Consider the following 12,973-nt stretch of genomic DNA (forward strand, 5'->3'; position numbering starts at 1 on the left):
CATGAGGTGGCCAAAGGATTGGAGCCTCAGCTTCAGGATCTGTCCTTCCAGTGAGCACTCAGGGCTGATTTCCTTAAGAATGGATAGGTTTGATCTTTTTGCAGTCCATGGGACTCTCAAGAGTCTCCTCCAGCACCAGAATTCAAAAGGGATAACCTCATACCTCCCAACATTTCTCCAATGAAAATAGGGACATCCTAAGGAAAAGTGGGACATTCCAAGATCAAATCAGAAACTGGGATGGCTTCTAATCAGGGACAAAATAGAGACACTTGGAGGGCCTGTATTTAGGGTGCAAATGTTTAGGGCATACTTCCCCAACCTAGTGCTTTTCATATGTTTTGAGCTACCACTCCTGCCCAGGACAGAGTTAGAGTTCTTTCTTTACATGGTGTAATATTTTGCAAGGCCTGGGGGGAATGCACAACTTTGGAATGACGTGATAGACAATGATAGTAAGTAGTCAAGCCTGTGAACCCTGATTGGCTGAGATTCCCAGTACTTGCTGAGCATTGAAACCGGGGGGGGGGGGACGGTCTCTGTGTGTTGTTGTACAGCCACAAAGAGGTAGCATTAATAGGGCTTTCATACACCCCAGGAATCACTTCTCTCAAGTTCCAAAAATTAACCTGCAGAACATTCAGCTAAGCCACCCTTTGGAGAGAGAACATTTTATGTTCTCCTGGGCATTTTAAAGTTCTTGCTTAGATAGTTGTTTATATTTTTTATTGTTTTAGCTGCTGTGTGAGTTGTAAGTCACCTTGGGTTCCTTTCAGGTGGAAAGGCAATTCATTTTTATAAGAGAAAATGAACAAACAAATCAACAAATAAATAGGGACTGGAGCACCAAGATCCCTAGGCGTACCCTTACACCGGCAATGTTGGGCAACACAGCAGTCTGAAATTGTATTTAACCAGCTCCCCATCAAAGCTGGCAAACCAACCATGACTGCCAGTTTGATAGACGTAATGGAAGGCTAGGTCAACTCTTTCCATGTATAATGCAGTAGCTGGGCAAACAAAACGCTTATGGCTTTTTAATATTTTACTAACTTTCAAAGAGGTAAAACAGTGCTTCTTGATTAAAAAAAAAAAATCATAGGTGATCTTGTGGTTTTGGCAGGTTTGTGCCAAAGAGATTCTGCATGTAGTATTGGCGGCTTTGGTCCAGCAAATCTCTTGCACATGTCATTAGACAAGATTAGCTGGTTGGCTGCATGTAGTGACTTTATGTTATTTCCCACAGTCAGATGACTCAAAGGGTTGCCTCCACTCTGGTATCGCTAAGGTTTCCATCAGCAGAATGGGGAGGGAAATAATATTTGGTGATTCTTACTCTCCCCTGCAGCTCTTGCACCCCAAAGCTGCTCCTGGGGGTTAGTGGGGGGTAGAACAGATTTAGGGGGACATGGGAGGCTGCAGGAGGGAGGGGAATTTGCTGCAAATAGCTATCCCCATTCTGCCTACTGTCAGTCGAGTGACAATTCACAGTCTATACAGATGAATATTAATCTTATTAAGACATATCAAATGAGAGCCCTTCTGTACGTTTGGATGAACAAAGTTTCTGCGACAGGGAAACTTTCCAAGGCAGATCACTTCCAATTTTTGCTAAATGGTTGGTTTTGGCTTCGACTTAGATGCTTTAGCTGAGATTCCTGCATTGCAGGGGTTAGACTAGATGACCCTTGGGTCCCTTCCAACTCCAAGATTCTATTATTTTTAATGAGGTTTCCCTAAGGCCAACTTTTATTGCCACAGGCACTACCTGAGCTAGAAAGGACTTCAGGACTTGCAGTCCAGAATTTCCTCCAATATCCCTGCAATCAACTCTTTTTTCATAGACAAATGTTCCAGGTCTTTGTATGCAGCACATGCTCATAACCCTCCAGTCACTGTAAAGAAAGCCTTGATAGGTTTGGGATAAAGAAGGCACTCAGATCTGGCAACTGCTCTGGTTGCTGGCTGGTGGCTTCATGCTGATTTACAAAATACTGTACTTAGCAATGTAGGAACTTGACACATTGTGTGTTGTTGGGTACCGATAAAGATGTCTCTAGTATTTATCCAATTAAATAACACCCTTCAGATTATCTCCCCAACCAAGCCATGCACACAACGATTTCTTATTCTTCATTCATGATTTCATGCTGATCCAACAGTAATTACAGTAATACTCCTGTAATACCCCAGTAATACCCCAACAGCATACCCCTGTGGTAAGGGGCTTAAATGTATATCAAAAGGTTGAAAGTACACATTGAGCCCTGTTGATTTCCTTCCCGGATGCCTTGTAGAAGAGCATTCTTGGATTAGGGCCAATGTGTATAAATTTGGAGAAGATGGAGGCATTTTAGTGGACAGTGTCTAAGGATGGCTCTTCCAAGTGTGAGCACAGCAAATAATTGTCATATAACTGGCAAATGGTCTCAAAACATGGAGAGTCCTCTGTTGCTCTTTGGGCACCGAAGCCTTGTAATAGGAAATGTTAAGGAATGGGATATCTGGGTGTGAGCGCTGTACCCCTATCAGCACTTCCTCTCTAGATGATTGTCTGTCTGTCTGTCTGTCTATCTGTCTGTCTGTCTGTCACATTATCTTGCCCTAGACAACCCAAAGTGGCTTACAACCAAACAACCAATTACTCAGGATCCTTCCCCCTATAATATTTTATTAAAGCTTTTTCATAATACAGTAAAAGAAACCAATCTTGATAGAAACAAAGAAAGAGAGGAGAAAATGCAGAGTCCTCTCTTGAAGGTAGATCTTCAGCTTTGTCTCACACAGAAGTGGGCGGACTCTCCCAGCTCTCGCCTGGGAGCTTCCCTTTCTTCTCCCAGCCTCCCACCCTGGGAGATCTTCCCTTCCCAGGGTCCACCAGCCAGGCATCGCCAGTGTGGTGTAGTGGTTAAGAGCGGTAGTCTTGTAATCTGGTGAACCGGGTTTGCGTCCCCGCTCCTCCACATGCAGCTGCTGGGTGACCTTGGGCTAGTCACTCTTCTCTGAAGTCTCTCAGCCCCACTCACCTCACAGAGTGTTTGTTGTGGGGAAGGAAGGGAAAGGAGATTGTGAGCCGCTTTGAGACTCCTTAGGGTAGTGTTAAAGAGGTTTATCAAATCCAAAACTCCTCTTCATGTGCATAGAATGCCCCCCCCCCTCAGCATTGACCCAGAGTAGAGGACACAGAAAAATTACTTGAGATCCTGAGCTTGGGCAACTTATATAAGCCGGAGAGGAAGGAATGCAAAGGCTTATAATGCTCTGATGAGTTGCTTGTATCCCTGGGGTGGCATGATGGAAAGGTAGAAACAGGTCCTATGGGGACCACTCCCCCTGCAGGCTCTGGGTGCCCACGCTAGGAAAGAGCACCCACACACCTAATTACTCCACCCTGAAATCCTGGGAAACTCTTGCTAGTCAGTGCCAGCAACAGTGAGCTAGATGGACCGATGAACTGACTTAGTATAAGACAGAGTCCTATGCTTCAAATGTTTCTAAATGTGTAGTTTCATGTTTTTCTGGCTGAGCAACTGGCACATGCCCCAACTGCATTTAATCTGCTGTGTAATCTCCTGCAAGCGAGCAAGGGCACAAAACCCACACAACCTTCACAATGGAGAGTAGTTTCTGCCACTGCTGTGCAGCAGGTACGTACAGAGATAAATGACGACGAATCCAGTGTAACACGCTAGTGAGTTTATTTGAAGGAAAATAATAACAAATATTATTAAGAGTAGTATTAAAGAGTTGTTCACTTTATAGCATTTTAATATAAAGCTTAAAATTGTGTTCTTTTGTTCAGCAGATTACAGCAATAAATACAGTATATCTCGGCTATCTATACACAGAAAAGGTTAAATTTTAATTACAAGGTCTTCTGTTGTTAGGCTCTGATTCAAACCCAGTGCAAAGCAACAATGGGCTTTTCTATACATCTCAGCAGATCAGTCTGTCTCAAGGCTATTAAAATTCGCTTTTTAAAAATATTTAACATCGCTTTCTATGCAGTGACTCTATAATTTCTATGTACTATATGCAAATCTACAATCCCAAACCTTTTTCCCAGGGGAAGCTAGGAAGTTTGCGTTCTCCCTAGTGACCGCGGGATTGGGACTAGTTTTAAATCTTACAGTATACAAGTATTTTAAGAAGGAATAAGATACAGGATTACTATACAGGTAGTATACAGAGGGATGTTTAGTAGCTTGAGGACTGCAGGGAAGTACCAATGGTGAAACGATGTTAAAGCACTTAAATTTACTTAAAATGAAAAGGACAAGTGTTTAGCCACCTAATTTCTAAGTGCACTTTTGTAAGAATGCTCTCTACAAGCAGGACTGGTTTCAGGTTTCTCCGATCCCCCAAAGCAAAATGCCAGAACTGACTCTAGAACCCTTAATGTTTTCAACTGCCTTCTCACCTACCCTCCCTTGGCAAGCGGTTAATGTGGCAGTTTTCTCTCTCCTGGGATGCCAAGGGGGCAACCTGAAGCTTCTAGAGAAGGGTGGCTAAGGGGTCATTTGAAGATGCAGCCTTCACCAGCGGAGAGGGAGGTCTGTGGCCACGGGAGGAAGTCTGCTTCCAGAGGCCTCCTCATTGCAAACATCCACCTCCATTGCTCCTTTGGTGCTGGAAAAGCCCAGGAAGGCTGTGTTGCAGGGGCAGGTTGGGGGAGGCCTTGGATCTGCATGGTTCCAAGTCCTCCCATTTCCCCGATGAAGGGGGAGACCTACACGGAGCCTAGAGCAGATGTCCCACAGGAGGAGGAGGAATAAAGCTCCTCCACCCATCCACCCCTTGCCTTGCTTGGTGCAATCCCGGCAACTCGATTTTCTCAACAACCCATTCTCCAACTTCTCTGTATAGTGGCAGCTCTCGACACACTTACCGGGGACTAAGTCCCATGGAATTCAACAGGCCTAACATCTGAGCAGACATGCATAGGGTTACTCTATAAGGGGCACTTCTGGACCTGCAGATCATGGGCCAAGGCCCTGCCTCTCTGGCAACCAGTCATGCTTTGAAGTGGCCGCTGCCATTTGGAAAAGAGAAAAGAAAGAACGCCTGCAAAAATCCTCATTATATAGGGTCACTGTCTTAAAGTGACAAGGTTTATTGCATTACTGAGTTTTGAGTTTCAAGACGACGACAGCAGCAAGAAAGCACTGAGGAGGTTTCTAAAAAAAAACCCTGCTTGTTTTAAAGTAGCAGCACAGAGCACTCCTTGGTATCGGTGAGCACAAACAACGGTGGGATTGAAAGATATTAAAAGTAAGAAGCAGGGGGAAGAGTAATTTCTTAGGGTCGGGTGGGGGTAGGGAAGGAGGAAAGGTTTTGAAGCACACACAGTTTAACGTCTTGCTACAGCAGGCCTCAGAAGAACATAAGAAGAGCCTGCAGGATCAGGCCGATGGCTCATCTGTTCCAACATCCTGTTCTCACAGCAGGGAACCGGATGTTTATGGGAAGCTGGGAAGCAGGACCCAATGCCACAGCACTCTCACCCGCTGTGGCTCCCAGCAACTGACATTCAGAGGCAAACTGCCTCCCTCATTTGGTGTACCCTCAATGTGAAGAGGACACTGGACTGTTACCCACACGAGCAAATACATATTTGTGGTTAGGAGTGGATGCGGCCAGACCGCTAACATCCGCTATTTGTATACACCTACCAGACGAAGGGGGGAAAAGTGTAGCTACAGTACTGTTTTTAAGGATGGCCTTTAGTCTTATAGCTTTTAGCCCTATTATTGCTAGTCTAAGCAGAAGGTTCTGGAAGGTTCTGCCCGGTTCATAATGGATAAAACTGAGAGGCTGCTTCAGACGACTGGATCTCCACTTGGGCCATCTTAAACTGGGTGCACTGCAGCCACTTGCGGAGGACGGTGAAGTTGGTGTTCATCTGGCCCGATCCCTGCAGCATCCTAAGGCTATGATGGTTCACGTTGCTCTGGATCGCTTGCAGGCGGAGCTGCAGCCCAGCAGATAAATGCTGTTAAAATATACAAAAGGTGGGGTTGTTGTTTTTTTAATTTGTTTGATTAAATGAACATATCAGAGAGCTCTGTAAATTAATAGTTAAAGTCTTTTATGTATCAACCTTTTATGCTCTTCCACACCCACCCAATGCTCCTATCCCTTCTTTTAGCTTCTTTTAAATTCTTATAGACTTTCATATTCACCTTCTGTTTTAATACCTTTTAGCTTTCCAAAACGCTTTTCAGATTTCAAATGCCTATATCCCACCCTTTTATGCTGGTCTATGACCGTAATAAAGATTTGAATTGAATTGAATTGTTTGTTTTGATATATCAGTCATTTTCTTTCTTTTAAAAGGATTTCAACCATGGGCTATAAAAATCAACTTTCAAACAATTGTTTAAGACAATGTCATTCTGAAATAAAACAATCAATATTCACACACAGCATAAGACAGGGGGGGGAATCCCACATTTTCCTCTACTCTCCTTATTAACGTGAGCTGCTTTGAAACCTGCCAAACTGCAAAGAGGTGCAGGGGCCTTTGTGTTAAGCACTTTAGAAGTTTAATTTGGAGTGGGAAGAACTGAAACAAATTACCATCCAGGGTAAAATCATTCCCCTCTCCTTCCCTTCCTGGCATCTTCCTTAAACTTAGAGATGCAAGTTGCACCCTAGCAAAGCTACTTGCCCCCCCCCCCCCAGCACTGGAATTGGACAGCACTGGCGAAATCGTTCCCTCTGGTTGCATGCTAGACCTGTCAGTCACAGTCTGCTCATGTTTTCCCTGTCTTCCCCGTATCCTCTCACCCTGGCACTGTTGGTAAATGCAGGAGACAGGACTTTCATGCAAACACTAATGTCTGTAGCATTTCTTATGTCTGGATTGCAGAGGTGCCACAAAGTCCTTTCTTTGCCTCATGCCTCCTCGTAGAGATCCCGCTTCGCCTCTGATGAGCCCCGTATAATTCTGAAGCATCCTGCTACACTCCTACATTCCTCTGAATCCAATGCGCTCCCCTATTTATTACAGGCCTGCAAAAATAACAACTTTTCTAGCTGCCACAACCCAAGACAATGAGGTTGTGATAAGTGTGGCTCTTCTAAAGGAGGGGGTCCTCTCCATTTCAGATGATTCATCCAGGTCTACATGAGTTTTCAGTAGCCACGTGTCAACAACAGACCCAGTGCTTTCACTTCTCTCTCCCAGAGCTTCCTGCTCTGCTGCGCAAACCGCGTGGCTCCTCAAGGGGCTGCCTTTGTATTGCCTTGTGCACCTAACTGAGGCTTCACAGAGAATCGCCTGAGTCAGCTTGATTATCTGTGGTGCTCTCTAAAGTTCCCTTGCTTGGCCTTCTGGTTTCCTTCCCTTGCAAGGCCCTGAGAGGCCGAGTCATGTGGAAGTTCAGTGATTCCTTCTCAGATTCCGAAGGAGCTGCTTCTGTTTTATCTCCTGGAAGTAGCATCCTGGAAAGGGTTTTGTTTGGGGGAGCTTTTGCAAGCTGTTTTAGCCCCAGACTCCCTTGTCCTGGGTTGCATGGGGCAAAGGTAAAAAGTAAAGGTAAGTCCAGCCAAAGGTGACTATGGGGTGTGGCGCTCATCTCACTTTCAGGCCGAGGGAGCCGGCGTTTGTCCACAGACAGCATTCCAGGTCATGTGGCCAGCATGACTAAACCGCTTCTGGTGCAATGGAACACAGTGATGGAAACCAGAGTGCATGGAAACACCATTTACTTTTCTGCTGCAGTAGTACCTATTTATCTACTTGCACTGGCATGTTTTCGAACTGCTAGGTTGGCAGGAGCTGGGACAGAGCAAAGGGAGCTCACCTCATCGTGCGGATTTGAACCACCGACCTTCTGATCGTAAAGCCCAAGAGGCTCAGTGGTTTAGACCACAGCGCCACTCGTGTCCCTAATGGGCAAAGGTACAATGACATGGCTGAGGATGAACTTATTAGAATCTCAGTTCATGTAGAAACATCTGAAACCCCAGAGGGAGGCATCTCTGCTTCTCCAGCACCTCCCACTAGGGCCAGGGCTGTGAGAGACACGAGCAGTCTTGTCCTGCATGGGACTCACATCTAGCTGCTTCAATAGTCAGCCCTAGGCTAGAAGATGAAGCTGTAGTGACTACTGCACCATTGCCTAATTTATTGTATTTTAATGTATCGTAAACTACCTTGAGAACTTTGGTTAGTAGGTGAGGTGTAAATATTCCTGAATAAAGAAATAAAAACTAATAATTTACCCCCTTCTTTGTGCTCCCCCTCTGAGGGAGATGCTGAGGGTGGCATTATGACAGTGGGCCTTTTTAGTGGTGGCTCCCCAAATAGTGGAATGCTCTTCCTAGGAAGGAATGCTTGACGTGATCATTGCCAGCTTTTAGCCAAGAGGCAAATACATTCATGCCCACATAGGTATTTGGCATTCAGTATGGGTCATAGAGTATGACGATACCCAAGCCTGTCTTGGTGTCCATCTTTTAATAGAGTGGGATAGGATTTGTCCTTTCAGTGTAATTGCACGACACTTTTAGTCTATGAATTACCCTTCTATCTTTTTGACGTATTTTGCATTTTGTATCATGTATGCATTTGTAATTGCAAGTTGCTTTGATATGTTTTTGTAGTAAGCAATGGATAACTGCAATAAACAAATAATCCAGAATTCTTATGATGAATTTGGGCACAAAATTCAATGTTTTCTTACATAAAAATACATGGGGAAAAGGTCGAAGTTGGGCAGCTGGAAGTGGAGAGCCTACCTTTAGATTGGACTGAATCATTGGCAGCCACATCGGGATCAGCTGATGGAAGACAGAAATTGCATTATTTTCCTCGGCGTAGTGAGAATTAATTCATTACAGTCACCATGTTGTTATAGTTACACACAGTCAGAAGAGGATGTGACTAATTTTCTTAGTCTGAAGAACAAACCATAAACCTTGCTGATAACATTCATTCACAGGTAGTGCAACAAACATTTGCAGGGAACATTGGCTAAGCCGTGCTCTGTGCCATGTCTTTTATTTTAAAAAGTAAAATCTTTTAATAAACTGATGCTTAAATATTCCAGAAAAACAAGAGCATTTTTCTTTTTAAGAAAAGAGATATTTATAAATGACTTGAAACTTTATTTAAAAACACATTTTTGCTGAGATTTTTGTAATCAATTTTCCCCTCATTTCTGCTTTGTAAAGACACTGCAGCTAGTTCCAGTGAAATTGCCATGGTGTGGAATCTGCTTCAAATTGCTCCCCATGGTGCCTGCGACTGCCTATGTACTGCAGGGTGCCATCGGGGTTATGCAATTGTCTTCAGAGCTCCAGAACTGACAGGCAGGGGAGGGAATTGCAGAGGTGTTTAAAGAGCTACTCAGTCCATGTGACGTGCCACTGGCCGTGCAACCAACTCCACTGAGCAGTGGCAGCTGTCACATGCTCAATTTAAATTGACCTGTACATGGTGGCTCCCAGTGGCGTAGCGTGGGGGGTGCCAGGGGTGCCGGCCGCACCGGGCGCAACATTTGGGGGGGCGCGTTTGGCCGGCCCTCCTCGAGGAAGCAGGAACCCCACTGTCCTCGGACCTCCTCCGAAGCCTGGCGGTGGGGCGGAGAGACCTCCTCCCGCCGCCAGGCTTCGGAAGGATGCTCCGAAGCCTGGCGGTGGGGCGGAGAGACCTTCTCCCCACACCAGCCTTCGGATGGCTGCTCCGAAGCCTGGCGGTGGGGCGGAGAGACCTTCTCCCCGCGCCAGCCTTCGGAAGGCTGCTCCGAAGCCTGGCGGTGGGGCAGAGAGACCTTCTCCCCGCGCCAGCCTTCGGATGGCTGTCCTGAAGACTTGTGGTGGGAGCAGTAGCGTAGCGTGGGGGGTGCAGGGGGCACCTGCCGCACCTGGCGCAACATCTGGGGGGGCGCGGAAGAGACTTGAGTGCTAAAATCCACGGGTTAGGGGGCGCAAATTACTTGCCTTGCCCCGGGTGCTGAGAACCCACACTACGCCACTGGTGGCTCCCCCCCCTTTTTTAGGAAGGTGGAGAAGGGTTGCAGTATCCCAGTGCCAGAACATCTGCTCTACATGCAAAATGGTGGTGTAGAGGTTAGAATATTGGACCAGGACCTGGGAGACCAGGGGTAGGTAAAGCAGGAAAACCAATTGTGAATATATCCATTTGAGGATGCTGGGTGCTAAAAGTGAAGGGTTGCATGGAGAGAGGGTCCCTGGGGCTGGCTGGGAATGTGCTGGGGAGGGTGGCAGGTGGCCAGGGAACTGGAAAGCGGGGAGGGAGGAGGAAGCGGGGGTCTTGGTGTGGGGTGAGAACGATGCACATGGAGTTGCCAGCAGCTGGGGGAAATGACTTCTGCTAAGGGATAGGAAGGCTTTGGTCTTCGGGAATGTGAGAGGACCGGGGAATCTGCAGCAGCCTCTCCAGGTGAGAAGGCTGAGAGGAGCGTCTGCACCTTTAGCAGGAGGTGTGTGCATGGAAAGGGGAATTTCAGCAGGTGTGGTGGAAGTCGGCAAATTTTTCCTCTTTTTTGCTCTTCAAAATATGGCAACCCTAACCTAATACCGCTCTCAACTTTCATGCAGCCCTTGGTCCTACACACACACACACACACACACACACTGCAACCTTCATATCAATAATCTCTACAGCCCTGTTTGTTAGATTGCTGTTATCAACATGTAGTGGGGAAAAGATTAAGAATCTTGAGCAGGGTTTGGGGACTGGGTTCCAAACATCAATGGACTTCACTTCCCATCAGCCAACATTTCCAATGTTATCTGCTTTTATAGTTCTCCTATCTGCATTCATATTTCTAGAAGTGTAACAATGATGGAAACTGTGTGTGTGTGTGTGTGTGTGTGTGTGTGTGTGTGTGTGTGTGTGTATGCATGTTATTCTCGCCTTATACTGCATTTTATGCTGTTTTTTGATGCATCAATTAAGTGTTTTAAATTTGTTGTTAGCTGCCCTGAGCCCGGTTTTCTGAACTGGGAAGGGCAGGGTATAAATAAAAATAAATAAAATATAAAACCTCCTGTGAGTGATCAGTTCAGATCTCTGGCAAGAGTGATCTGTCCCTCCCCACCTGCCCACTGGGTGGGGAAGAAGAGGGAGAGAGCAAGAGTGTGAGGGGGGTGGAAAGGGGATAGTCACCTCTTTGGGCTTTGGGAACATTACTGGCTTCATTCCACCCACAGTCAGCATGTGTCCTGCAAAAGTTTGCCCTCGGTGGTCGTGCCCACCGTTGGCCTACTTTTCTGTACATGCTCCTGTGACACACAGGAGGCGTCACCTGTAACCTGCAATACCTTGAGGATGGTGTTCAACCAAACCTCCACATTTTTCTCAGCACATGGACATGCCTGTATCACATCTGCTAACTGCCTGCTTCTGGCATTTGCTAAGCTCAGATTTCTGTGGAAGAAACGAAGAGGGCTGCAACGGTTGATTTGTTTGGGGTTGTTGTTCTTATTTTATTTTTAAGTGTGTGCCAGGTTCGCTTCAAGTCCAAAGGCCCTTTTGACATGTTATCCGCGCTCTCCCATATTATTTAAGGAGTTGGACATATTGTTCTAAAGCGCTCCTCCAAATGGCATCAAGATTTGCAATTTTCCAATTAAGCTCCCTATAGCTCCGTGTACAACCTAATCAGTATTGACAGCATGAGATAAACCACCCTCCAGAGGATGCGCTTTCATTGACCAAACCAGATGGCGTAATACTTGGCTGTGTTCTGTTAGTGGGTCGTTGTCCCTAATTACCAACAGCATTGGTTAGGGAATCCCAGTGAAGAGCAGAACACAACTGCATTACAGCATGGAGGCGAGATCTTGAAACGTTAGGAAGATGGCTTTGCCCTTGCAGTGACTGTCAATTACACACAGAAGCAGAGATGGACAAGCCTGGATCTCTAACAAGCAGGCAGCAAGCCAAACAGCTAGGATGCTGTATGCCCCATGGGGCGAAAGAGGTGTGTTTAACCCTATAGAAAACTGGGGTGCAGAAGCTGTCTCCATTAGCCCCAGCTAGCGACTGGGGATGAAGGCAGTTGAAAGAGCAACCAATACAATCAAGATTCTGGAAATCAAGCCTTATGAGGAACGGTTGAAAGAGCTGAGTATGTTCCGCCTGAAAAAGAGGAGACTGAGAGGAGATATGATAGCCATCTTCCAGTATCTCAAGGGTTGTCACCTGGAAGATGGAACAAGCTTGTTTTCTCCCGCTCTGAAGGCTAGGATTCGAACCAATGGCTTCAAATTACAAGGAGATTCCAACTAAACATCAGGAAAAACTTTCTGATGGTAAAAGCTGTTAGGACAGTGGAATGGGGTCTCCCTCGGCAAAAACATTTTATCTTAAATAAACAAAATAAAAAATAAATTTTCTGCATGTGTTCTGATGGCTCTTCCCACCTAATACTCCAAGAGAAAGCTCATCAGTTGGCAACAGATGTTACCTTTTGAAGAACAAAGGCAGCTTTTTGGTAAAAAGGCTGGAAGAAAGCAGAGAAGAACGATCGCTTATATTTTCCCCTTGTCTCTGACCCAAGTTTCCTAAGAACCACATCGTTTTGGGGAAAGGATACAGCTGAGTTACATGAAAGCTGTACCGAAAGCTGTTTGACCAGCTGAACCCAGTCACCAGAGTTATTATGAATGAAGGAATCTCTGTCCTGCATGCTACTTGGAGCACAGGAAAAATTCCAGTTCTGTTGACTGCAATTTCTCCTTTTGGATGCACAGGATTTTGGATTCTAACCATCTTAAAAAAAGAAGAAGGAAAAAGTATTCTCAATGGAGAATTGACCTACCTTGACGAAAATAGTGGAATTGCATTCCTGCAAAGCCTCCATCAAGCTGATCACATGGAGACATACCATCTCTACCATCTGTGGAGGGGGGAAAGATGTTGAAATAAAGTAAATACTCAGTGCCGTATTGTCGTGAAAGCAAAACACACCAAAAAAACTGAGACTGATGGGATTAA

General features: G+C 45.8%; 1 protein-coding gene across 7 annotated transcripts in view; it reads right to left on the reverse strand.

Moving 5' to 3' along the window:
• Positions 1 to 3,681: 3,681 nt before the first annotated feature.
• UNC79 (unc-79 homolog, NALCN channel complex subunit) overlaps positions 3,682 to 12,973 on the reverse strand; it is a 139,437-nt gene continuing 130,145 nt past the window's right edge. For all 7 annotated transcript variants that reach the window (XM_081171841.1, XM_081171842.1, XM_081171839.1 and 4 more), the window contains 3 exons: positions 12,798 to 12,875; positions 8,746 to 8,787; positions 3,682 to 5,992 (listed from right to left, as the gene is read on the reverse strand). In XM_081171841.1, coding sequence (XP_081027967.1) covers positions 5,792 to 5,992; positions 8,746 to 8,787; positions 12,798 to 12,875 — 321 coding nt within the window. In that variant the 3' untranslated portion in view covers positions 3,682 to 5,791. The remainder of the gene's footprint in view (positions 5,993 to 8,745; positions 8,788 to 12,797; positions 12,876 to 12,973) is intronic.

Source organism: Podarcis bocagei, assembly GCF_964188305.1.
Source record: "Podarcis bocagei genome assembly, chromosome: 1".
Classification (NCBI taxonomy): domain Eukaryota; kingdom Metazoa; phylum Chordata; class Lepidosauria; order Squamata; family Lacertidae; genus Podarcis; species Podarcis bocagei.